The sequence below is a fragment of the Cebus imitator genome, unplaced genomic scaffold (assembly GCF_001604975.1).
Source record: "Cebus imitator isolate Cc_AM_T3 unplaced genomic scaffold, Cebus_imitator-1.0 Scaffold43, whole genome shotgun sequence".
Lineage (NCBI taxonomy): Eukaryota > Metazoa > Chordata > Mammalia > Primates > Cebidae > Cebus > Cebus imitator.
Window position 1 is genome coordinate 4,511,937 of NW_016107358.1, and position 25,746 is coordinate 4,537,682.

The following is a 25,746-nucleotide window of genomic DNA, read 5'->3' on the forward strand; positions in this document are numbered from 1 at the left end:
ATAAAGAACATCAACATAATTAAGAAATTGCATCAACTAATGGGCAAAACAGTCAGCTAACATTAAATGGCAGTATCAAACACACATATATTGTTATTAATTCTAAATTTAAATCGACTAAATCCCCCAATCCAAAGACACAGACAGGCAAAAAACTCCAGGACCCATTGGTATGCTACATCCAGACCCATCTCACATGCAAGGATACACAAAGACTCAAAGGGATGGAGAAAAATTTACCAGTCAAATGGAGAGCAAAAATAAATAAATAGCAGGAGTTGCAATTTTTGCTGATAAAATAGATTTCAAAGCAACGAAGATCAAAAGAAGCAAAGAAGGATATTACATAAAGATAAAATGTAACAAGAAGAGCTAAAGATCCTAAATATATATGCACCCAATACAGAAATACCCAGATACATAAGACTTATAAAGAGACTTAGACTCCCACACAATAATAGTGAGAGACTTCACCATCAATATTAGACAGATCAATGTGACAGAAAGTTAACATCGATATCCAGGACTTGAACTCAGATCCAGAACAAGTAGATTTAATTAACATTCATAGAACTCTGCACTTTAAATACACAAAATATACACTCTTATCAGTACTACATCACACATATTTACAGGTTTAAGTGAAATATTGGTTGGCTGCTTGTTAATTATTTCCTTCCCTCTTTTTTTTTTTTTTAATGTCTCTATTATTAAACACAATTACAGGCATACCCAGTTTTAGACTGCATTCTAGCCCGGGCAATAAAGCAACACCCCTGTTCTCTCTCCCTCTTCCTATTCCTCTTTTTCCTTTCCTTTATTCTTTTTCTTTTTTTTTATTTTTCTTTCTCTCGTTCTCCTCTAAAAAAATAAAAATAAAAAAAATAATTCCTTATAAAAATTAATCTATATTTCAGGTCTACATTTCCTCGTTTATTATTTTCTTAAGCCCTCTCCAGTTAGCCCTTCCCTACCACTGCTCCACCAAAACAGGTCCTCAAGGTCATCAGTGACCTCCCCATTGCCAAATTCAATGATCATTTCTTGGTCTTCATCTTAAGTGTTCTACCAGAAAAAAAAAAAACAAAAAAAAAAACCTAAACTAAAATGATACAGACATATACAGAGTAAAGAGTTAGTCCCTCCCTTTTCCTTCTCCTCCCGCCCACCATTCTTGCCTGTCCAGCAGTAGTCACTGTTAACATTTTGATGTGTGCTCTTTGACATTTGTCCTATGTGTATACTATATGTACTTGTACATACATGCATACCCAAGTAGATTGGGGTTTGTAAACAATTTATTTCTCTAAATCAAATTCCAGAAAGCAAAGTTTGTTCTTTCTGTTATCTGATTTCACTTCTTAGAGGAAAGCATTCTTTAAGGCTTATAGAACTATAGAAATTCTTTGAGGCTTTTATTTATCTAGTTTATGTAACTTATTAATAATTTGAATAAAGGTGCCAAAATTTTAAAATATACTAAATGCAGAGGGAAAACAAGTCTATATTTAGGAATTTGGACTAACCTGTTGGCGTGTGATGATGAGGCTGAAATGAAGATAAATTCAATAGGGATAAAATTTTTAAATCACATTTAAATTTTTAAAATGTGCTATATAAGTGTAGAATGGCAAGACTTGATTTCAACAGTAGTTAACATGAAAATAACCTAGTGATGTTTATTGGCAAGGACTAGCTGATGCAGTGTCTTAATGTAATCTTATGATAATGTAATAGAAGTATAATATTCCAATTAAGAAGGCCCAAGCCTCTTTGTACTCTTCCGTAAGCAGACCACTTTCAGAATACTGTATTCAGGTACAGCAAATATGAAGTAAAATGCAAGTAAACCAGAGATTTTATTTCTGTTTGGAGCAACATGGATACTATCTAAGTGTGTTTGTATAGCCCACTCATTACTAAATGCTTTGAAATTAATGGTTATATAATAAGTATAAACAAGTTTGGATTTCATCGAATAGATACATAATGAAATACTTGATTTGTAGAAAGTAAGCAAGGACTTGGCATTTTTATAATAGAAACACATCAAAAATTCAGTCCTTTAATTATAATCTAATCCAGTTTCAAGAGCTCATGCATGGTCTAATTGTTGCTACTCAGAATGTGGCCTTTAGCCCAGCAGCTTCAGTATCACCTGGGAGATTGTTAGAAATGCAAACTCAAAGCCCATCTAGACCAATCGAATGAGAACCTGTACCTTAACACGATCCCCAGGTGACTGATGAGCATTAAAGTTTAAGAACCTGAAAAATTCTTAACCCTGAACTGTGTTCAAAGAAAGCTTTAAAAAGTCCATAAAGATGGTGTTTCCAGACTTTTTGTGTATCTTCTTGAAGCACGATGCAATAGTTTGGTAAAGAAATGAGAAAAATAAAAGATGAGGCAATCGTGGTGGCTTGACTCTTGCATTGTCCTTCTAGGCAATACTGTAACTGGGTTTTGGGGTGCTGGGGAGGCACAGCGTCCCCCAGATAATGTTGTAGGTTCTTCGGCTCTTGCCCTCTCAGGAATTAGGGACCACGGCAGGTGTGCCGTAAGCTCATAAAGTAAATACTAGACCCAAGAAGTGTTGCAGAAAAGTTATTTAGAGAGAGAGAAAAACAGGAGAAGAGAGAAGACTTCCGAGAGAGAGAGAGTGTGTGTGTGTGTGTGGAAGGGGATCCAAACATGGAGTCCAAAGGGGTGTGGAAGAAGGGGACTTTTAACATGGGAGGGAACCCAACCTTCTCCAAGACCTCTGGCCAATGAAAGGAGTTCTTTAGAACTTCCGCTGGAGTGATTGATTTTTGATTCTTCCCACGCCAGCTGAGACTGTTAAACCTCCCAGATGGAGAGAGATGGGAGGGATCATGGAGCTGGGAAGTTCTTGCCCTTAAAACTACACCCCCTTGTCGACCTGGAAAGAGAACACCTTCCCTCAATACCATTTTTACATTTTCACATTTTTTAGTATAGATTGGAATTCTTGACAAGTAGTGATGTGATAATTCCTAGGATGATTAAATAGAAAAATGTTTTACAGAGAAAATAAGACCACCAAGATCCCTTAATATAGACTTATAAAAGAGTTCACTCTATTTAATTGCAAAACAATAAATTTGATTCTACTTTAAATATATATAGGCAATTTGTTTTCCTTGTTCTTTGGAAGAAAACTTCCAAAAAGAAATTTGAAAAATAAAAATGAATCCAGTTGACTCTGAGAATTAACTGGGAGTTAAGAATGTTAAGGATCTTTCAAAACACACTGGAAACTAGATCACGTGTATGAAAATATAACTAGGAATGCAAAGTATATGAAATGGATGTCAAGAGAGTATTGTAAAGGTTCAGAAGAATGAGTTTTTGATTAATTCATTCAATAAATATTAAGTGCCCATTACGTGCCAGGCATTGTTCTTGGAATTGGGGCTAACTGGAGCTTAGATTTTAGTGGAGGACCCAGACAATACACAAATTAACTGGCCAGTGAAAGTCTGGGTAATACTTGCTGTAAAGGAAAAATAGAGCAGGTCAGGGGATGGTGAGTGACTGCACCACAGGCCAGGATGCCACAAGCAGATGCTTCCCTCTTCTTTGGCAATCAGGCCCTTGAGATGATGGGGAGATACATAAGCAGTTAACATTTGGCCAGACTCTGAATGAAACACATATAGAGCCATGTGTGGGAAGTGGAGCATAACCAAACTGCAATAATAGTTCTGTTCTTCAAGTCCTTTTATGCCTTGATTGAATGGGACTATCCTGTAGCCTCAGGGCTACCCAGGATGCAAATAAAATTACCCACTATTGGCTTTGTGGTATCCTGAGATACCACTGCACAAGAAAGGAGCATGAGCTCTGCGGAGATCGTTCTTTGCTATCCAGGCTCTGAAACCCTTCAGTCTGAAGGTTTAAAAACACTGATTCATTGCAGTTCAAGTCTCACCTAACAGCACCACTCTTGAGTCTGCAGTCTCAATTTCCACATGCGTAAATTGGGAAAGATACCCAACCTGTGAAGCTATCGTGACAACCATGGAAAGTATGTATCAGGTGCTTGGCACATGTAAGTGTTTAATAAACAGTAGCCAGTATTACTCCCCATGAGGTTAAGCTTATTTGCATCTCTTTTCTAAGATGTAAGAAATGATCCTCAGATTCTTTAGAACCTAAGGTAGACAGTTTCAGCCTTATGATATTGCTAAGATACATAATAACAAGTTCCCATACATGAAAGATTTTTCTACCCATTGCCTATGCTCACCCTCTAACTTAGCTCATTACTTCCTCCAGAGAATAGTAGTCAGGAAGTAGGGATGATGAGTGGACAGGCCCCTAAAAGGCAGTTTAGGGGTGTCAGTATAAAGTGTGCACAGATACACACAATGTGTAGTCAGCTGCATGACAGCCAAATAATTTTATGCATTTTATATGTCCAGTCTTATCCATCCTCTAAACCTAGTTTCATTCACAAAGGTGAACACATTTAGTTTCTTCAAATACATGAGAGACTGGTTGGGAATAATCCCCCCAGGAGCTGCCAAAAGAAGTTTCAACATTTGAAGGCCATCCTGAGCCATGGGAACAATGGAGAGGACTCACTGTGTGACTCTAGTCGTCTTCCTTGGCCCTGAGAGGCTTCCTCTTCCCTTAGTTCTGTACAGCTCAGCCTGACCTTGACGAAGGTTGTTAGAATTGTATCAGGTTAGTATAAAATCTGTTCCTTACTAAGCTGATCAGATCCCATTTCCTAACTTGTCATTGGATACTTCACATTTAGTTTACTCTGAAATATACATTCAAAAAAGGAAAGACAAAGTCTTTTTGGATGCTATGTTTCAGTGTGTTTTGTGATCTTAATGGTTTTTGCTAATTTTAAAAATCAGTGAGTTGGTGGTAGGGAATAGCTGTTCTCACTAAATGTGTCTTTTAAATGTTCTGGAAAACTGTATCAACAAACAGGGCAAACATCAAGAGCTTGAATCACTGGATTTTTTATACAAAACAATGCTCATGGTAGACAAATACCAAAAACCAAAAAGCGCCTAAAACATAAATTTGAAAAGAAAGGTAAAGAAGAAGGAATGAGTAAAAAAGGAAGGGAGAAGGGGAAGAAGGAAATAGAGGGGGAAAGGAAATTGAAGAGAAGAAAGAAAGGAAAGAAAAATAAAATGGAATGGAGAGTCCTATCCTTTAGAGACAAGAGAAAGTGCAGGTAGAATTTTATGGTGGGGTTCATTTCTGCCTTGCTTCCTGCCCAGCTTCTGTAGAATGGCCCTTAATCATGGTGGCAGTGATTCTGATTGCAGGACCACCTTTGCTGAAGAAAACCTGGGCCATCAAGGTGTTGAGGATAAAGCAGTGATCACAGACTTACACCCTCACCAACTGGGATATGCTCTCCCATTTGAGATGCTCTGGTTTGTGTTGACCTCCAGCTGATAGAGTTAGGGATGGGTGGAAGTCCCAGTCAGCACCAGGGTGGCAAAAAAGTATGCCCAAGAAGTATGCTTTTCTTGGCTCTCCTGTTTCTGAGGTACCCACAGAAGGCAGGAGTGTATGGTGAGCCACTCTGCCAGCACTAGGCACTGCACATTCCACAGCCAATAAGACCCTCTCAGATTTCTATAAGAAGTCAGTCCAGTGGGTCTGCTTTACGTGGATCCCCACTACCTCCAAGTGGTGTTTTTATTGCCAATAAAAGAGACAGGTCCAGGGCATCCCTGAGTATTAGGCACACTGATGCCTGGTGGTGGCGATGGGCGTAGCGTTAGAGGTGGTGCTGGTGCTGGTGCTGCTGACAGTAACGGTGGTGTGATAAGGTGGGGGAGGCCAGCTTACTGTAAGGTGCTCAGAATATGGCCCTTCAATTACATAGATCCATTTTTGGTGCTCTTGAGTCTTTTCTGTAAATTCTACTTTCCATATGGAGTCATTTCCCTTTGGCATGAAGAACATCTTTAGCATACTACGTAGTGTAGTTCTGCTGGCTACAGATTCTCTCACTTAGGCATATATGAATATGTCCTTATGTAGCCCTCATTTTTGAAGGCTATTCTGGTCTCTTCTTCTGCAGTCCCCAGGCAACCGCTGATCTGCTCTTTGTCACTATATTTTCTAGAATTTCAAATAAATGGAAACTTACAGTATGTAATTTTTGCGTAGCTTTTTTCATGCAGAATAATTTTAAGATCCATCCATGTTATGCGTACATCAATTGTTCATTCCTTTATATTGCTGAGTAGTATTTACTGTGTAGCTATACACAATTTGTCACCTGTTGATAGACATTTGGGAGTTTCTGTTTTTTAGCAATTACAGATAAAGTTGCTATGAATATTTGAGTTCAGGTCTTTGCATAGGAATATGTTTTCTTTTCTCTTCGGTAAATACCTGGGGATGGCAAACTGGATCATATGGTAGGTGTGTGTTTATGTTTTTACCAAACTACTGTTTTGCAGAGTGGTTATACTATTTTACTTTTTTACCAACTGTGGTAAATAATCAGAGGTCCACAATTAAATTAGGCTCTCCTTGCTACCAATCTTTCCATTCTTCTCATATTTGCTTTACACAGCCACAAATTGAATTCCAAGTCATTGAACACAGACTTTCTTATAACAGCAAGGAGTTGTTCTGGAAGTGGATCCAGGATTATGTGGCAGAGAATTCTGTGGCTTGGGGAGCTTGAAATGTCTTCTGGAGAGGGGAGGTTGTGGCCATAGGTAAGCATGTTCCCTTGGCTCAAAGGATTTTTTTTTTTTTTCTCTTTGTGAAGGGACTTGGCCAAAGGATGACCAGAAGGGAGCCTTGAAAGCATGGAGCTCAGGACAGTGCATCCTATTTAGGCCCAAGGGCTGTACTGTTCTCTTCTAATCCACCCAAATTCTACTAACCATCTTAACCCATCCGACATCCTCACTCCTGTATCTTCTGTCATGTGGCAGTTCTGTGTGTCCCCCTCCTCTCCGTTGTTTGCTGTTTCACTTTCTGTGTCTCACTTTCCCAATTTGTGCATACACTTTTCAATCAACTACTCTGTCTCCCTCTCCTTCATATGTATGACAAAGTACATGAATGCTGTTCAAAACTGTCAGCGAAATGCATGGAGTTTGTTGGTTTTTTCCTCTGCTGCTAAATTGGTGTTAGTCTTCAGACATTGTCCAGGATACTTGACATTTACACACAGAATCTAGTGAGCAGCTAGCACTTCCTAGCCCAAGCTCTGCCCAGTTAGCCTTCCTTATCTCTGACCCCAGTTGACTAACCCTGCAAACCTCTCTGTGCTTATGCTTATGTTTTACTATTCCAGCGTGAACCTTGGTTTGTTCCCCTGACGTCACCTCATCTCATCTTTGCCTTTTTAGACTACTTCCTTACTAACTATATTAAGTAACCCAGAAATAAAGAGAGAATTTTTATCAGGTTTCTGCTTTTCCCAGCATTGGCTGTGGCTCTGCCTGTCAGATAGGTCACTAGAGACTCTGGCCATTAAAACATTTCCCAAGGGAGTCATGCCTCAATGTGTTTATCGAGGTTAATCTCTCTTTCTGATGTGTTCTATCTTTCATTCTCCATCTGGAAAATGTCTCCAGTCTTTCAAAAGTCACAGCATCATCTCTTCCTAGAAGCCTTCACTTTTTAAGTGATCTAAATTAAAGTATGTTTCCCTATCCTTTATGGCACATCTTGTAATATTTAAGACACTAGCACTGTAATTTTTTAAGTTTTTTTGTGTATTACTCTCTCTCAACTAGAAATTCTGTGAAGATGAGGACCACATCTCATTTGACTTTGTTTTTTAGCATTTAACAGTGCTCGTATATAAAATCCTCAAATACTTGGTTAATGAATCAATAAATTAATAAATGAAGGAATGGAATGCCTCTTTCATTTTCTGTTCTCCATGTCTTCTTTTACTGTTGTTTCTGTTCTTCTTCCACTGTGACTTATTTTGCAATATAGAAATAATATGGGCTTTGTGACCTTTAACTAGAGTTTTCTTAGCTCTACAAATGTTGGAAAGTGGATTTTGAACCTTAGCAAACAAGCTGAAATGGTTTAAACATTTGTTTTTGGGTGCAGCAATAGAAGAAATTTCACTGGCATTTGTTATGATGGTGAGTACATTTGTGAGGTGAACATTCTTCGCTCAAGACTGAGAGGCCTCTGGACAGATCTGCCTCCACTCTAAAGAAACACAGATCATATTTTCTCGCTGAGATCTCAGATAACTGGCCTTCCTCACATCTGGGGAACTCTTGAGATGGCCTACATAGAAACCAAAGAAGAATATACTGTTTAAAATTTTCAGGCTTGGCTTAGCCCAGATATTTTTCATAAAGATATTATGAAATAATGAAAATAAAGTTGCTAATATGCTGCCCAGCGATAGTAGGTGCCAGTAAATGTTAGTCTTTAATCCTCATCCTCCTTCCCAAGCTTACTCAAGTTCCCAAAGACATTAAGTTTCCTTGAAATTTCTCTCAGGATCAGAGTCACAAATAAGGAATAGGTCCAGGTGATATGTGCCAGGCACCAAATGTGTAGCTCCTCTTTTCAGATGCCAGCAAATTAATCATCTGCTTTGGCACTTACAAGTTTCTTGAGACTGAGATGCTCTTGATGTTGCTGTTGAATGTAATGTGTGTTCCACATCAGCTTCTCGAGGCTGTCATGCTCAGCTCACACACAGGGACCAACCCGCTGGCCCAAAATCCTTAGCAGAAATCCCTTTCCTGGAAATACTGGTAATGTTCTGACTTGCCCTCTGGTTGCTTGAAGAGGTGCTGCAGACCTCTGTGGCAGGGCTGGGGAACACTGAACGGGTATTTTGAGCAGTGTGGGAGCAGACCACGCTGGCAGTATTCCAGCTCCCACCTGAATTCCACCTAAAGTCACTGATTAATCTGGTGTACCCAAGTGGCACTATTTACAGTAATAATAAGTAGATGTTAATGTGTAAAAAATAGTTTGAAAACAAAACATAAATAGAAAAAATAGCTGTAGTGCTCAGTTTCCTTACTTGAAAAATGAGTTTTTCAAAGTTTTAGATTCAGTTTTACAAAATACAATTCAGCTGAATTTCTGTTTAAAAACTGTATTTATTAATATATTTGTGGAAATAGATGTTCTGTATTGCCTACCCACAACTGTTAATTGTAACAAGGGAAGTTGCTTATGGAACAGCTTTGCCTGTAAGCATTTTAGAGGTAAAGTAGAACTTAGGTCAATAACCTACAATATTTAAATGCACCAAGCCTGTTCTCTAGGACTCCTCTTGCTTAAGGAAATAAGAGGAATTGTTTTCTTCCAAATCTTTACAGGCTTATGAAAGGCAAGGATGCATTTATAGGTCCTCTTTCCTTAAGTCTTTGCCGTCAAAAGTCCTTGAAGCTGGGTCCCTTGGAGACTATCAATTACATGTTGTTGGTAGTGGCTTGTTTTGAGAGTTTCAAAAAAAGAAAAAAAAAAAACACTTAAATCATTTTTTCTTTCTCTTTTTAGGAGCATCTAAAGGCCTTTGATGATGAAATCAATGCTTTTTTGGACAATATGTTTGGACCGCGAGGTCAGTGAACTACTTGAGAACTTAATGTGGAAGGAACATAAGGAATAACACCATTTACTTATAGAAAGGGATTATGTTATTTCTGGGGTCTTGGAAATAGTAAGGTACTTACTATTTAGAAACTTAACTTCCTCAACTTTGATACCCTTCCAGAATGTCCAGAAGATCCCATTTCTCCTCCTGCTCAGCCTCTCCCAGGATTAAAGAAGTTCTGGGAACAGGAAGCAGAGACAGAATGAAATGCAATGCTTTCCCCCAGTGTCTGTCTGGCTACAAAGTCGAGTTGTAACTTTCCTTCTAAACTCTGCTGCTTGCTTGTTTCCTCTCCACCGCCCATTCATCTTCCACCTTCCTCATGTGCAAAGTCATATGTGACATTTCTGCCCTTAGATGCCTTGATAAATTCCCTTTAAAGATGTGTGCACTGGCTGAGCACAGTGGCTCTTGCCTGTAATCCCAGCAGTTTGGGAGGCTGAGGCGGGCGGATCATGAGGTTAGGAGTTCGAGACCAGCCTGAGCAACATGGTGAAACCCCGTCTCTACTAAAAATATAAAAATTAGCTGGGTGTGGTGACGAGCACTTGTAATCCTGGCTACTCGGGAGGCTGAGGCAGGAGAATTGCTTGAACCTGGGAGGTGGAGATTACATTAAGCTGAGATCACACCATTGCACTCCAGCCTGGGTGACAGAGCGAGACTCTGTCTCAAAAAAAAAAAAAAAAAAAAATCCCAGGGCCCATAGGATGAGCTTAGATACTTCCTCATCCTTCCTTCACCAGTCACTTACTCTACTGCAGTGGCCTCCTAATGGGTCTCCCCTCTTCTACTTGTGCCCCCTTCCAGCCATTTATTCAGCGTCAGCTGAAATGATATTCTAAAGACTAAGTCATATTGTGTAGTGTACCGTAGCTTAAAACTTATCAATGTCATCCCACTGCACTCAGGTGAAAACCAAACTTCATATCATGGACTGCGCACCCTTGGGCTGTCTAACCCCAGCGACTTCTCCAACTCACTCAGTGTCCGTCATCCTCACTGGCTTTCATATAGCTGCTCAAACCATCTTTTAATTCCGCAAATATGTAAAATTCTTTTACGTGCTATTCCTTGAGCCTGGAATTCCTCCCAAGGGTCTCCTACCCCTCCCTCCAGATGAGTCAGTTCCCCTTGTACTTCAGATGTCAGCTTAAATGTTGCCTTTTCAGTTGGGCTTTGCCTCTCTAAGGCACAGTGTCCCCCCTTAGCAGTTTCGCTTTCTGTAGTTCCAGTTACCTGTGGTCAACCATGCTCCAAAAATAGGTGAGCATGATACAGTAAGATAGTTTCAGACAGAGAGATGACCACAGTCATATAACTTTTATTATAGTATATTGTTATAATTATTCTCTCACTATCCCTAATTTATAAACTAAACTTTTCCGTAGGTCTGTATGTATAAGAAAAAACATGGTACAGACAGGGTTTGGTGGTGTCTGCAGTTTCAGGCATCCACAGGGGTCTGCTGTGGGTCCCTGAGCATTCTGTTTCAACCCTTGTTAACTTCCTTCAGATACTTCAGTTACTAAGAGCGATTTCTCCCAGGAGGGCAGGAACCCTGGCTGTTTTACTCACAATTTATCTCCAGAGTTGATTACAGTTCTGGGAACATATTCGACCCTGTATGTTTTGCAAATAAATGAATGAATTGTAGACAAAATGTTTCATTTTACTTGAGCCTTGCTGGCTCACAGAACTGTGGAAAGTCCTGAGTTCTCTACAAGTTTTTTCCTGCCCTACTGGGGGAGTGAGAGAGCAGGGAATGGGGAGGTTTTCCTGTTTCTCAAGATCTTTAAACAATCACTTAGAGAGTATTTAGGCTCTTCTCCAGTTTCTCCATAGGCTCTATTAACTGTTCTAAATGAATGACTCTACAGTTTTAAAAATAATGATACTGATTTTACATAGCTTTAAAAAAATCCTTACACATAGTTTTTGCTTTTTCCATTTTATCCTCCTGATGACTCTGTGAGGTAGGCAGGGCAGAATATCTTTATCTTCTAACCTACTTTTACTATCCTTACAGTTCTAGTGGGTGAAGGGAGAACAGCTCAGTATAGAGAGCATGACCCTCTCCCTTAGACCTGCAGGACCCGGGACTCTTTCCCTTAGTTAGGCATGCGGGACCCGGGACCCTCTCCCTTAGTTAGGCACACAGGACCCGGGACCCCCTCCATTAGGCAGGCAGGAACCGGAACCCCTCCCCTTAGGCATGCAGGACCCGGAATCGCCTCCCTTAGGCATGCAAGATCCAGGATGAACTATGATTTGTTGGTGACAATGGTTTTCTATTTGACACTTCAACTAGACAGTTAAACAACAACCTGTGTAAGCCAAGTTCACACGGAGCTTTGCTGTCAGTAAGATTGGCATGATCTGGAATTATGTGGATATGGGATCAGTTGATGAAAGGATTACTGTTGTTTACTCTGCATTGGTCATTGTGTTGATTTTTCTTTGTAGCAAGGAGATTGTAAAATTGACAGTTGACAGTGAAATCAGATGAGCTCCACAGTGACAAAGTGGCTAGCATGTAAGACATCGGGAATCTTTTCTTCTTCCTAAAAGGTTCACACGCTGATGCTGACTGGCACATCCCCTAATAAACTTCTCGGTGTCTCCTAGCCTCTTCTGATTTTGCCTACACCATGTTAGTACCATCAAGTGTATTGTTGTGTGCAAATACTGACTCAGAGGAAGAGCTAACACTTCTCAAGTCCCAAAGATAAGAAAGGTTATTACAAGCATTTGTTCCCATCTTTTGGCTGAAACAATTACAATTGTCCTTAACAACTGTAGCAAACATTTATAGCATTTTGACCAAAAAACAAAAACATCAGGTACTGTATTAGTTTGTAGTATGTGCTTGACTCAGCCAATGGATATGCATTTAATCAATGTTTCCTCTTAACTCAGCACTAAATAGGTATGAGTCGGGCAGAGTAGAGATATAAGACCTAATAGCTGTCTCCTGGAGCACTTGCTGTAGTTGGGGAGGTAAAGCCAGCATATCTGAAACTACTGGAAAACAATTAAGTCCTAAACCAAGTGTGTTTGTTTCCTAGGATGCCATAAAAAGTACCACAAACTGGCTGGCTTAAATAGGAGAAATGTATTCTCTCACAGTTCTGGAGGCCAGCAGTCTGAAATCAAGGTGTCAGTAGGGCCTTGCTCCCTCTGATGTTCTAGGGAAGAATCTGAACTGTGACCCCCCCCTCAGTTTCTGGTGGTTGGTGGTGGTCTCTGGTGTTCCTTAGCTTGTAGATGCATCACTCCAGTCTCTGCCTCCATCTTCACATGGCCTTCTCCTCTTTGTCTTCTTGTATCCAGACCTCTTCTTCTTATAAGGACACTAGTCATTGGCTTAGGGCCCACCCTAATCCAGTATAACCTCATCTTAGCTACATTATATCTTCAAAGACTCTATTTTCAAATAATGTCACATTCACAGATACCAGGAGTTCAGACTTGAAGGCCTCTTCGTAGGGGACACAATTCAATCCACCAACACCATAACAAGAAGTAGTGTAGAAGTTTAGTGCAAGTAATTTAACTTTTTTAGGCCTCTACAGCTCAATTTAAGTGTACAATGGATAATATTATCACCTATATAATGAGATTGCTTTGAGAATCAAATAAGTTAATACATGTAAAAGGCTTCAGAATAGTGCCTGGCACAGAATAAGTGCTCAGTAAATGTTACAGTAACAGCATCATAGCCATAATAATATGTGAATTACACAATAATAATCATCTTGCTCTGCACGTGAGGAGCTTTAGATATGAAAATGCAGTAGGAAACGTCTCCTTCAGAAGTCAGGACCTTTATCTGGGCATTAAAAGATGAGTATGCTTCAGATACGGAGATGGACATTAGGAAGTGACACACAGCACAGACTTACGACAGGTGACTGCAAGCCTGCGGTATGAAAGGTGGTATCTGGTAGTCACATGAATGCTGGGAAGAGCTTTCTTACCTTTTTATCTCTATCACCAATGGGAGATATTTATGTAATAAGTGATGGGACAGTCAGAGCTCAAGAAGGCACTTTCCTTGTAGAAATGGTACTGTCTGTAGGGTGGGTGTTTTAACAAGAGGCTGGAGAAGACAGGGTAGGACATACCAGGAAGAGGGACTGAGAAAACAAAACATTCAAGAAAAGGCCATCACCTGTTGATGAAACCAGCTCACTACAACTCCATTTGTAGAGATTAAAGGCAGCATGCAATTTTTATAATTCTGGGCCAAATCATTTAAACTGAAAGAGCAGAATAGAGAACAAAAATCATTTTGTGTCTACAAGTATTTTCAGGCGTTACTAATTATATTGCAGCTCTATCATGTGGGTTTCATTTAGGCTTTTACATTTTCACTTTCCAGTGTAATGGGCCTTAGTGTACTCAACTGCTTGCCTCCCTGCCGTGTATCCATCCTGTCTCGTAGCCAGGTCTGGGTCGTCAGTTCTGAATGACAGTTCCCAGGCTTTGCCTCTGCTGTCTGCAGCCTCCAGGCTTGCTGGACTGTCATCCTGTTGCTTTCTCTGAATCAGCTGAACTCTAAAGCCATTCCATTTCTGATCCTTGGCAAATTTGGAGCTGTGTAGGTTTTAGGAATTGGGATACAGTGTCGATATGTTGATATGCCTTCTTTCCTCTGACTGCTCCGATCTTCTCCATGGGAGGACGACTGCAAGGTATCACTGGCTGGGAGGCAGATGTGCTGGTTCAAACCCTGACTCTACTGCTGACTATGGTGTGGCCTTTTGAAAGTTACTAAAGCTTTCTGAACTTTTTTTTCCATCCATAAAATGGCATAATAGTACTTACTTTATATAGAGTAAATAAATACAGTAACTGTTCCAAAATAGGCATTCAGGAACTGTTACTTTGCACTTTTAATTTATTGTCCCCGTCATTCAGTGTTCAGCCGAAGCCCTATTTGCTCCGTGAAACCTTTATCAATTCAGCCCCCACTGGCTTCCTCTTGCCTTAACTCTAAACCCGAGTCCAGCCTACCTAATGCTATGTGGGGTTGTTCCCTGTTGTGCTGGTATGTACAAATGCAATGTATATGACAATACTGATGACTGAACAGGAGCGTCACTCCTCAGGATCCTCACTGTATATGTTTCTTTTCAGATTCTCGAGTCAGAGGGTGGTTCATGTTGGACTCTTACCTTCCTACCTTTTTTCTTACTGTCATGTATCTGCTGTCAATATGGCTGGGTAACAAGTATATGAAGAACAGACCTGCTCTTTCTCTCAGGGGTATCCTCACCTTGTATAATCTTGGAATCACACTTCTCTCCGCGTACATGCTGGCAGAGGTAAGTGTTTACGTAGCCGAAGCTGAAATCCAGTAAATGAGCACTTTTTATTAATAGAATCAATCACATTTAGGCTGGCAGAACTATGCAAGGTTGCCATCAATACGTTCTTTAAGACCTAAAGAACTTATTTCAGCATTTGAGATTATTTTTTTCGAAAATCCTGGAAGTCCTTGTTTATAACTTGAATATTTCTTATCCCAATTTAGACTTATTTCTTTCTTTCTTTGCCCTTTTTTTTTTTTTTTGGGGGGACAGAGTCTTGCTCTATCACCAAGGCTGGAGGGCAATGGTGCAATCTCGGTTCATTGCAATCTCTGCCTCCTGGGTTCAAGCAATTCTTGTGCCTCAGTCTCCTGAATAGCTGGGATTACAGGCACTCACCACCATGCCCCGCTAATTTTTGTAATTTTAGTACAGTGGGGGTTTCACCATGTTGCCCAGGCTGGTCTCAAACTCCTGACCTCAGGTGATGCTCCTGCCTTGGCCTCCCAAAGTGCTGGGATTACAGGCGTGAGCCACCGCGCCTGGCCTAGACCTGTATCTTTAGTCCCTAGTCTAATTATAATTTAGAATCACAATGTAGATCAAATGGGCCTTTAAAGATCATGTTACAATTTTCTCCTTTTACAGATTATGATACTGAGGCTTAGAAAAGTGTTATAATTTGCCTGAGAATAGACAGTGATTAACAGAGGATTTTAAAAATTAACTTAAACATCAAATGCATTAGTTTTACTGAAATGCTAATATATATATTCCCTTAAAGAATACTACATTTGTCTTTGGAACACTGATAGAGGTGTGGCTGTTTCTCAGGACTGACGCGTTGGGCCTGAGCTGACGTTTCAGCTCAGCTCTAGTGGCTCTTCGTACATCCTGTACTCCCAATTCCTCCAAACCAAACCAAGCACCAAATCAAGGTCATTTTACAGGAGAAGGAACAAGGATGATTGCCGTGTCTGTATAACCAAAAGTTGTTTTAATGTAATAATAGAAAGGGAAAAAAAGTGTTAAATAACTTACTCTAGAAAAAAAAAAAAAGAGGGACAAAGAGAACAAAAGCATAACATTTTTTAGGGGATAGATAAAATCATTCATACAAGCTATAAGCAGCTGATAATGGCACAAATATAGCTGCCTATCTGGTGATCTTGAACTCTAAAAGAAAATAAATCATTGCTTTAAAATGAAGGTACTCTTGAGAGTTTATTCTATGCATTATTCTAATATGTACCATTCTAATCATGGTTAATAACTATTAACATTACCATAAATGACTGGAATGAAGCTCTCAGAATTTTAGGCATCAGTCAGTGCAGGAGATGGAATTTTGGGGTCAAAATGCCATGCTGACAACTTTTTTCTTTTTTTTTTTTTGAGATGGAGTCTTGCTGTGTCCCCCAGGCTGGAGTGCAGTGGCGCAATCTCAGCTCATTGCAACCTCCACCTCCTGGGTTCAAGTGATTCTCTTGCCTCAGCCTCCTGAGTAGCTGGGATTACAGGTGTCTGCCACCATTGCTGGCTAATTTTTGTATTTTTTGTTTTATTTAGTAGAGATGGAGTTTCACCATGTTGGTCAGGCTGGTCTCAAACTCCTGACCTCAGGTGATCCACCTGCCTCAGCCTCCCAAAGTGCTGGGATTACAGGCATGAGCCACTGTGCTGGGCCAACAACTCTTAAAATCATATCACATAGGTGCTTACTAATCTACTTGACACTGAAAGGACCATTTTTATTTTAGGTTCTCTATTAGCTGAATTTTAGCTCACCAGATGAATTAGCAAGATAGTAATTTATGGTGTTAGTTTCTCTATATAGCAGAAGGAAAGGTACTCTTGGATTGTTTTCCAAAAGTGACAGCTGCACACTATTTACAAGAGCAAAGACTTGGAACCAACCCACACGCCCATCAATGATAGACTGGATAAAGAAAATGTGGCACACATACACCATGGAATACTATGCAGCCATAAAAAAATGAGATCATGCCCTTTGCAGGGACATAGATGAAGCTGGAAGCCACCATTCTCAGCAAACTTACACAGGAACAGAAAAACAAATGCCACATGTTCTCACTCATAAGTGGGAGTTGAACAATGAGAACACATGGACACAGGGAGGGGAACATCACACACCTGGGCCTGTTGGAGGTTGGTAGGCAAGAGGAGGGATAGCATTAGGAGAAAAAACTAATGCTTGTGGGGCTTAAAACCTAGATGATGGGTTGATAGGTACAGCAAACCACTATGGCACACGTATACCTACATAACAAACCTGTACATTCTGCACATGTATCCCAAAACTTAAAGTAACACTTTAAAAAATTAAAAAAAGAATTGACAGTTGCAGCAGAAGGGCCAGCCTACATGTCCAACCACACCAGTAGCTCTAGTACCTGTTTGGATGGAGCTTTGGTGTAGTGGAGTTAGAAGGCACAAGTTTAAGTGTTAAATCTATCTGTGTAATTTTAGAGAAGTTATTTAGGCTTTCCAAACCTTAGGTAACTTATCTATAAAGCAGAGATACAACATTTATCCTACCTAACTCTTGAGTGATTTGTAAGGATTCATGACTTTTTTACTAGGCACTGTGAAGCCCTGAAGGTATAAGATGGGCAAGGCACAGCTTCTACACTTGAAGAGCTTGTGGACTCATACAGAGCAGGAGTTGGTAAATGTGAAAATGCTTTGTGAATTGTAAAGTGCTAGTTGAACAGCAGTCACCATCACCAGGAACAAGAACAATGGTTTAGTTTTTGAACAATGAGGTAAATGTCGTCTTTCTAGGAAGAACATAACTGCAGTGAGCCCACTGCCTACCACTGATTTTACATACTGCTTACCCACTCTTTCTTTTACCCTTTGTATCTTTTAGTTCAAAATCACTACCATTGATTGCCACGCAGCCTCCTCTCTTTGATTGTGACCTCTTTCAGAGCAGGCGAAAGGTCTTTGTTTGACACTCTGGGGGTATGTTTAATAGACACTAGTCAGGTGACAGACTGATTCAACCTTGCTAACTTGTTAGGCACCAGCAGATGTTTGCGTAAGCCGGAAAGTCACTGCAATAATTAACGGTCTTTCAACAAATATGTATTGAGTTCCTACGCTGTCAGATTCGATTCAGATTCCAGAACACAGCCTTTGCCCTGTGGGAAAGAGTGAGGAGCTGGTGATGGGGCAGACTCTGAGAAAATGACATTGGAGTTGAGACTGAATGATACAGTGGACAGAGGATCAGTGGTTCAAGATGAGGTAGAGAGATGGCAGATGACTTTGGGGCCTTGGAAGGAATTTGGCTAGCACTCTAAGTGTAATGGAAGGCTATTGGAGGATTTTAATGATGGGAGTGATATTATCTCCCTTTTAAAATAGATCACTCTAGCTGCTACATAGAAAATGGACTATGAGGGTGAGTTGGCAAGAATGTTAGCAAAGAGTCTAGTTAGATCACTGCAGTACTGCAGGCAACAATGCTAGCATCTTGGATTAAGGTGGTGAAGATGGGGAGAAGGTGGTGGATTCTAAGTATATTTTGGAGTAATTTAGTCCACACCTTCTTACAGCTAACCTTATTTGACAGCCTGGCTTCCTTTTCTTCAAAACATAGGTTAGATGACTTCTGTAGATTAAGAATGGTCCAGGGTGAGACAGAGCCTCTCTAGCATGGCTGCCTATTCAGTTATTAAATTGTCAGGTTTGCACAGATGCCACAGGAATAGGGACAGCCCGAATAAATCTGACTAAAGCATTAAATATCATGGGGAAACAGAGAATATGCCCTGTCCTCTCCACACTCAGGAGTTACAGAGTAACTATTGTTAATGTGCAGAGTAGAGATTGGAGCCTCTTGCTACAGAACCACAACCTGACCAGAGAGGTTTTTAATTACTCCTTGTACACAAAGTTAAACAGCTTCCTTAGTTTGAAAAATGCACCAACACACCAAAGTTTGTATATAGATTAAAGTATTTCTGGGTCCCATCTAGGCTGTCACTGGTTTCCAGTTGAGAACTAAGAGCATAAATCCCCTGGGAGATACTGGGAAGATTTGTAATAGATCCAAAAATCCAAGGTTTTCTTCTTTCACAGGACTTATTGATGTTGATAATCTTTAATTAGCATGATGTTAACAGAAAGGTTTTCTGTTAGAAGAGAGGTATATCAGGACAGTGAAGAAGTCTCGCAAAGGCTCTAAAATGTTCCAAATGTTACTTAGTAATCTTTCTCTCTAACATTTAATTAGTTAACATCCAAACCCTCTCAGCCGTGTATATGTATTTTAATGAATCTATACCTTTATATATCTCTAAGGCAGCAGAAAATATTAAATAGTAGGCCTTTTGCCTGTAATACCTGATCCAAATCAATGCCAAATGCCTTATGTCCTAGAATTTTAACTTTTTACAGGGGGAAAACTTCTTTCATAGAATTTTCAACAAAGAATAAGCTCCTTTTCTCATGATGTGGAAAGTACACTAAACAATGAATTAGGAAGTCTGAATTTAATCATCCTTCTAACACTTTGCTGTCATGTCATCTTGAGCAAATCATATACTCATCAAATGTTTACTGAGCACTTACCACATAGCAGGTACTGGGCAAGGAACTGTAGATACAAAGATGAGCAAAAACAGAGGCATAAAGCTTTTGGAGCTTTTTGGTTTTGGGGAGCAATGGGGAAGATAGACATTAATCACTAAATTGTTTGATTACCAAGTAGCATAAATGCAATGAAGAAAATGGCTTAAGAACCTTACTGAACCCTGTTTTTGTATCTGTAAAATGACAATATATATATTTAAAATTGAGATGATTAAGTATATCTAAACCAACACAAAATATTAAATTTTTACTGTAGTTTTCTCACAGTTGTTTTCAACTAATTCTACATTTTGCTTGTAGAAACATGGATAGGTAATTCCTTACATAAAATTTTGTGACTCAAATGATAGTTAAAATCTGTTATTTTGACCGATGTAAATAGTTAGAGGTAACATATATTAAGGAAGTAGCCATTGATTTCAGTCCCAACAGCAGGAATTAAGTCCCTTGATAATAGGTATCTGAGGATAGGATTGAGACAAACTCAAATTCTGGGAAATTCCTACTCAAACCTTGAATAGATGCCAGAGACATGAATGGGAAATTCAGTCTGCTTCCAAATTCCTGTGCTGATGTTTGTTTTTCTTTCTTTCTCCGTTCCTTGGCAGCTCATTCTCTCCACTTGGGAAGGAGGCTACAACTTACAGTGTCAAGATCTTACCAGCGCAGGGGAAGCTGACATTCGGGTGAGCCACTAGAAGCAAATCAACCAACTATAACCAGTTCTCACTGACAAGGAGCGGAGGCTTTCTCCTTCCAGATAGGGGGTAGAGGCTAGAATTAGATAAGAAAGGAGTTCCTGTTCTAATAGAAATGCTTGGTTACAGGCTGGGTGCAATGGCTCATGCCTATAATCCCAGCACTTTGGGAGGCCAGGTCGGGCAGATCATGAGGTCAGGAGTTTGAGACTAGCCTGGCCAATATGGTGAAACTCCATCTCTACTAAAAAGATAAAAAATTAGCTGGGCATGATGGCACATGCCTGTAACCCAGCTACTAGGGAGGCTGAGGCAGGAGAATTGCTTGAACCGGGACCCGAAAGACAGAGGTTGCAGTGAGCTGAAATCACGCCACTGCATTCTGGCTTGGGCGACAGAGCGAGACTCTGTCTCAAAAAAATAAATAAATAAACAAATGCTTGATACAAAAATGATTTCCAACTATCTGTCTGTAGGGGCCCGGCTGAATAAACCACAGCACATCCACGTAGCTGATGCCTCTACAAAGTAGAGTGAGGAAGAGCTCTATGCTGCTGCAGAATTCTCTAGGATATAGTTACGTGAACAAAAACAACTTGCAGACTGTGTTTATAGGATAGCACCCTTTGTGCCAGAAATGATATGAATGTGTATGTGTATTTGCTTGTATTTTTAAAAAGAAACAATGAGAGGATAAACTAAAAGCTAATAAGTGTTTTATTTGAGGGGAGGGAACAGAGCAGAGGGGATACAGTGGAAGCCAGAATTCTCTGATTGTACCTTGTGCTATATTTGATTTTGGAACCCCTCAGTGCTTTACATAATTATAAAACAAAATTTAAAAAGAAAGCAAGCCAGCCTCCCCCCAAAAGTTGGAAACAAACTTAAATAAATGAATATACCTATATATTAAGTTGGTGATGTAACCACCCAAGGAATTACTTCAAATGACTTTAAAACAGTTTTTTTGACGAAATGCCCCTAGTGAGATATATCTTAACAGTATTCAGTAATTTTTTGTTATTGTTAATAACATTGGTATTGCTTTTTTGACACTGTTATAGTACACTATGGGATAAATTCATTATATAATAATGTTAATATCAGTAGGCACTACGATTTGAAACATGGAAAAAAAGAGACACCAATAAAAAAGTTAAACTAAAACTCATTAATCATAGATCCAAGTTGGAAATATCAGAATTAACTATCCTTTTTTAAACATTTAATTTTTAGCTCTGTCTACAGAAATGCCTAGTCTATGACAGCCCAGTACAACGAGCAGTGATCACCTAGATTGTACTCTCTAAATATAATGTTCTCCAGAAAGGATTAGCTTTCTTAGATAATGGGTTTCTTCCTGGTTTGGGGCAGGAAATGTTTATAAGATGAACCTAGGACATCAATGACAGAAAGCAAAGCAGCTATCCAGGATGAGGATCATCACAAAAAGACAGGAGTTGTCTGAAGGGACCTCACTGCCTAAAAATGGGGAAGGTTGAACATCGAAAAGAATACTGACTGGAATGAATTGAAGCATTAAATATGTAAAAAAAACCATGAATTTAAAATGATACTCACTTTAAAAAACTCTCATTGTTACCTTTTGAAGGGTGTTAGAACACCAATTCATTTTAGGAAAAAAAAAATTAGAGGGAAAGATTAAACATTTATCTTGCCTTTCATATGTGAATTTTCAAATAGATGAAAAGGGAAAGTTCTCTATAGAAAAGAAAAATGCTTAGTTAACAATAGAATTAGAAAATCACCATTTTGCAACTCCTAGTGAAATAATGGATGGTATTCGTTTGTTTTGCGTTGCTATAAAGGAATACCTGAAGGTGGGTAATTTATAGAGTTTTATTTTGGCCCATGGTTCTGCAGGCTGTACAGAAAGCATGGTGCGGGTATCTGCTTCTTATGAGGCCCTCAAGAAGCCTGTAAACATGGTGGAAGGTGAAGATGGGGGCAGGCATGTCACATGGCAAGAGAGGGAGCAAGGCATAGGGAGGTCCCAGACTCCTAAACAATCAGATCTTGCAGTAACTCACCTCAGGAAGGGCACCAAGCCATTCATGAGGGATCTACCACCATGTCCCAAACACCTCCCACCAGGCCCCACCTCTGACATTGGGGATCACATTTCAACATGAGATTTGGAGGGGACAGACATCCAAGGTATATCATGGATCTGACAGCAGTTATTTGTGAAGGGTAAAACTATTCAGTGAAAATTGAATAGAAACTTCATAATGATTGGACTCAACACCTGAACTCACGGTTCAGTCTCAATATCAGTGGAACAGCCAGAAATTACGTACCTCCTGATGGGAGGCAGTAGAAAGCAGACAGAACCCTCTGAAGTATCAGTACCAAAAAAAAAATTACACCTGAATCTAATCAAGCCTGTATATCTAATTGCCAGTAACAGAAAATGCATGTGTAGAGAAATGAGTTAAATGACACTAAGAAACAATCATATAAATCTGTAATATTAGAAATTATTTATAAAGGATCTAGTTTTTCTAAGAATTAAAAGACATGAAAAAAAGGAGCAAAGAGAGAGAACTGTTATTGGTTAGCAGAGACTTAAAAACCATTGCAAATCAATGGAAGATGGACTTTGTTTGGATCTTGATTTAAACTAATTATAAAAACACATTTTGGCAGGGGCTAGGACAAAAAAAGGACATTTTTGAGACAAAGAAATTTGAATGTGGATTGGGCCCTTAGAAGATACTAAGGAATTGTTAATGTTGTTAGACAAGATAATGACTTCATGCTTATGTTAAAAAGTTTCCCTATCAGAAGTATTTATAAATAAAATGATTCCTTGGGTTTGCTTACAATATTCTATACTTCCTACTCCCCTGTTCCCCAAAATGGTGGAAAATGGAATTGATAAAAACTAGATTGGAATCATATTGAAAATTCTGAAGTTTAGCATTGGATACTGAGTATTCATTTTACTTATTCTCCCTGCATTAGTGGATGTTTGAAATTTTCTATAATTAAACATTACATATTATTAAGGCAGATAGTAGACACCATTTAGCTAAAATCTTTAATATCAAGATGGACCTTTTCTTTTTGGAGACAGAGTTTCACTTTTGTTGCCCAGGCTGAAGTGCAATGGCACAGTCTCAGCTTACTGCAACTCTGCCTCCTGGGTTCAAGTGAGTCTCTGGCCTCAGCTTCCTGAGTAGCTAGGATTACAAGTGTGCGTCGCCACACCTAGCTAATTTTTGTATTTTTAGTAGAGACAGGGTTTCGTCATGTTAGCTAGGCTGGTCTTGAGCTCTTGACCTCAGGTAATCCACCTGCCTTGGCCTCCCAAAGTACTGGGATTACAGGCATGAGCCACCGTGCCTGTCCAAGATGGACATTTTAAAAACATCTTCAAAACTGCAATACAAATAAAGTAAGACATCTTGATTTCTCTGCATTCATTTTTATTTCTAATGCATTACCACAAACCCATGCATTTTGGGATACCATACAGTCCTCTAAAGGTTGTTTTTATTTATTTGTAGTTTAGTATTTCTGAAGGTTAATTATCCCATCAGACATTAAGATGGTTGCCACCACACCTTATGCTGATCTTCTTGGGAAGTAGACAGTAGAGCATGATATTTTAACTCCAATGTTCCTATTATGTAATGTCTTTAAAAATATCTTAGGTTTAATGTTAGTGATAAAAACACAGTGCCTTTAACTAAAGAAGTGTCTCCCTGTATATGAGACTGACTGAGGGCCTAAGGAGGGAAAGGATGTGGTTATCATGACCTCCCACTGTTAGCAGGGGTAAATGACATCTCGATTTTTAATCCAGTCATCTGAGGAAAAGACACAAAAGATGTAGTCATAGACTGCCCTTGGACAGCGTGTCTAAGAGACAAAAAAAACATGTACTTTAGAAGAGCAGAGGAAAATTATAATCTAATGTAACAAACAATAATGACCTCCTGTTGAGTGCTAGGAACTGAGCTAATGAGAGTGACAGTTTCTGCCTTTGAGTGATTTGCAATCTATTGATAGATTCATAACCCTGGCTACATTCTATTATGGCTATTGATTATGGAGCCATAAAGCAATGTGAATACAAGTGAAGCAGCAGTTCAGCCTGAGAAAGGAAAGGGCTGGGAATTTCCAGACAAAAGGTGGCATTTAAGAGGAATATTAATAAAGGATGACTAGAATATGCCAGACCTGAGGAAGGGAAGGAGTGCTGGGAGCAGGGAGAAGAGTTTTTATTGCTGGAGGAGGAGTAAGCAGGCCACTCTCCCAGCGCACAGGACACCATGGTGGGGAGCTTGCAGGAGGCTGGTGGGAACAGCAGCCAGCCAAGCCCATAGGAGATCCTGGGTTCAAGCCAGGAGTCATGGACTTGGCTCTGCAGGTGCAGAGGAATAACCTGATCTCACGTGTGTCCTGGAAAAATAACTCGTTTCTCACTAGAGTGGGGTGGATTGCTTGAAATAAGGAGGAACTGGAGACAAGGACACCAGGTGAGCTGCCTTTTCGGCAGTGAGAAGGAAATCGTAGGAAAGCGCAGGCAACACGCAGAAGGCTGAGTGGTGGCAACGTTCCCGTCTCTCATCCTTTTCCCCTCTTTACAAATCTCTATAGGTAGCCAAGGTGCTTTGGTGGTACTACTTCTCCAAATCAGTAGAGTTCCTGGACACAATTTTCTTTGTTTTGCGGAAAAAAAACAGTCAGATTACTTTTCTTCATGTATATCATCATGCTTCTATGTTTAACATCTGGTGGTGTGTCTTGAACTGGATACCTTGTGGACAAAGTAAGTTATTTTGTAAATTTTTCCATTTTGAGGAATGGCTCTTACAGAGACCGCTGGTGCTGTCTTGTATTGAGCACATGCAGATCAGAAGAGCATGAAGGGAGGTCAAGAGTGCCAGCCTCACCATGGCAGGATACCTGTATCTGCCAGGGGCCGTGTATTCTAGTGTCTGGTCTTTGATACAGGCAAAATCTGAGCTGAACCTTAAACTGTGTTCTTTTCCATGCATCCTGTGTCCCATGGTCAGAAGCACATACCCCAGCGGGTGCTGCTTCACTCCAATCCCAGGTGTTGTTTGACTCCTGTGGAAATACATCACCTTCCACAGTCACCACTTCCCTGTGAAACAGATTGAGGCATTTCAGCTTTTAGGGTTTCTTGTTTTCACATTCTGAAAAATTAAGGTTACATCCCCGAATGACCTACAAGATTTTCCATTTTTTAAAACTGAGAGTTACAATAAGAAATACACTTTATATCACAACCCAGTGTACTCATTCATATTTTTTTTTTTTGAGGTGGAGTTTCCCCCTTGTTTCCCAGGCTTGAGTGCAATGGTGTGATCTCGGCTCACTGCAGCCTCTGCCTTCTGAGTTCAAGCAATTCTCCTGCCTCAGCCTCCTGAGTAGCTGGGATTACAGGTGCCTGCCACCACACCCAGCTCATTTTTTGTATTTTTAGTAGAGATGAGGTTTCACT

At 39.8% G+C, this 25,746-nt stretch overlaps 1 protein-coding gene across 3 annotated transcripts in view; it reads left to right on the plus strand.

Annotated features, from left to right (window-relative positions):
• Positions 1 to 25,746, plus strand: part of ELOVL2 (ELOVL fatty acid elongase 2) — a 79,830-nt gene that overhangs the window by 30,091 nt on the left and 23,993 nt on the right. For all 3 annotated transcript variants that reach the window (XM_017526674.2, XM_037737831.1, XM_017526672.2), the window contains 4 exons: positions 9,514 to 9,577; positions 14,753 to 14,940; positions 20,157 to 20,234; positions 24,876 to 25,047. In XM_017526674.2, the coding sequence (XP_017382163.1) occupies positions 9,514 to 9,577; positions 14,753 to 14,940; positions 20,157 to 20,234; positions 24,876 to 25,047 (502 nt within the window). The remainder of the gene's footprint in view (positions 1 to 9,513; positions 9,578 to 14,752; positions 14,941 to 20,156; positions 20,235 to 24,875; positions 25,048 to 25,746) is intronic.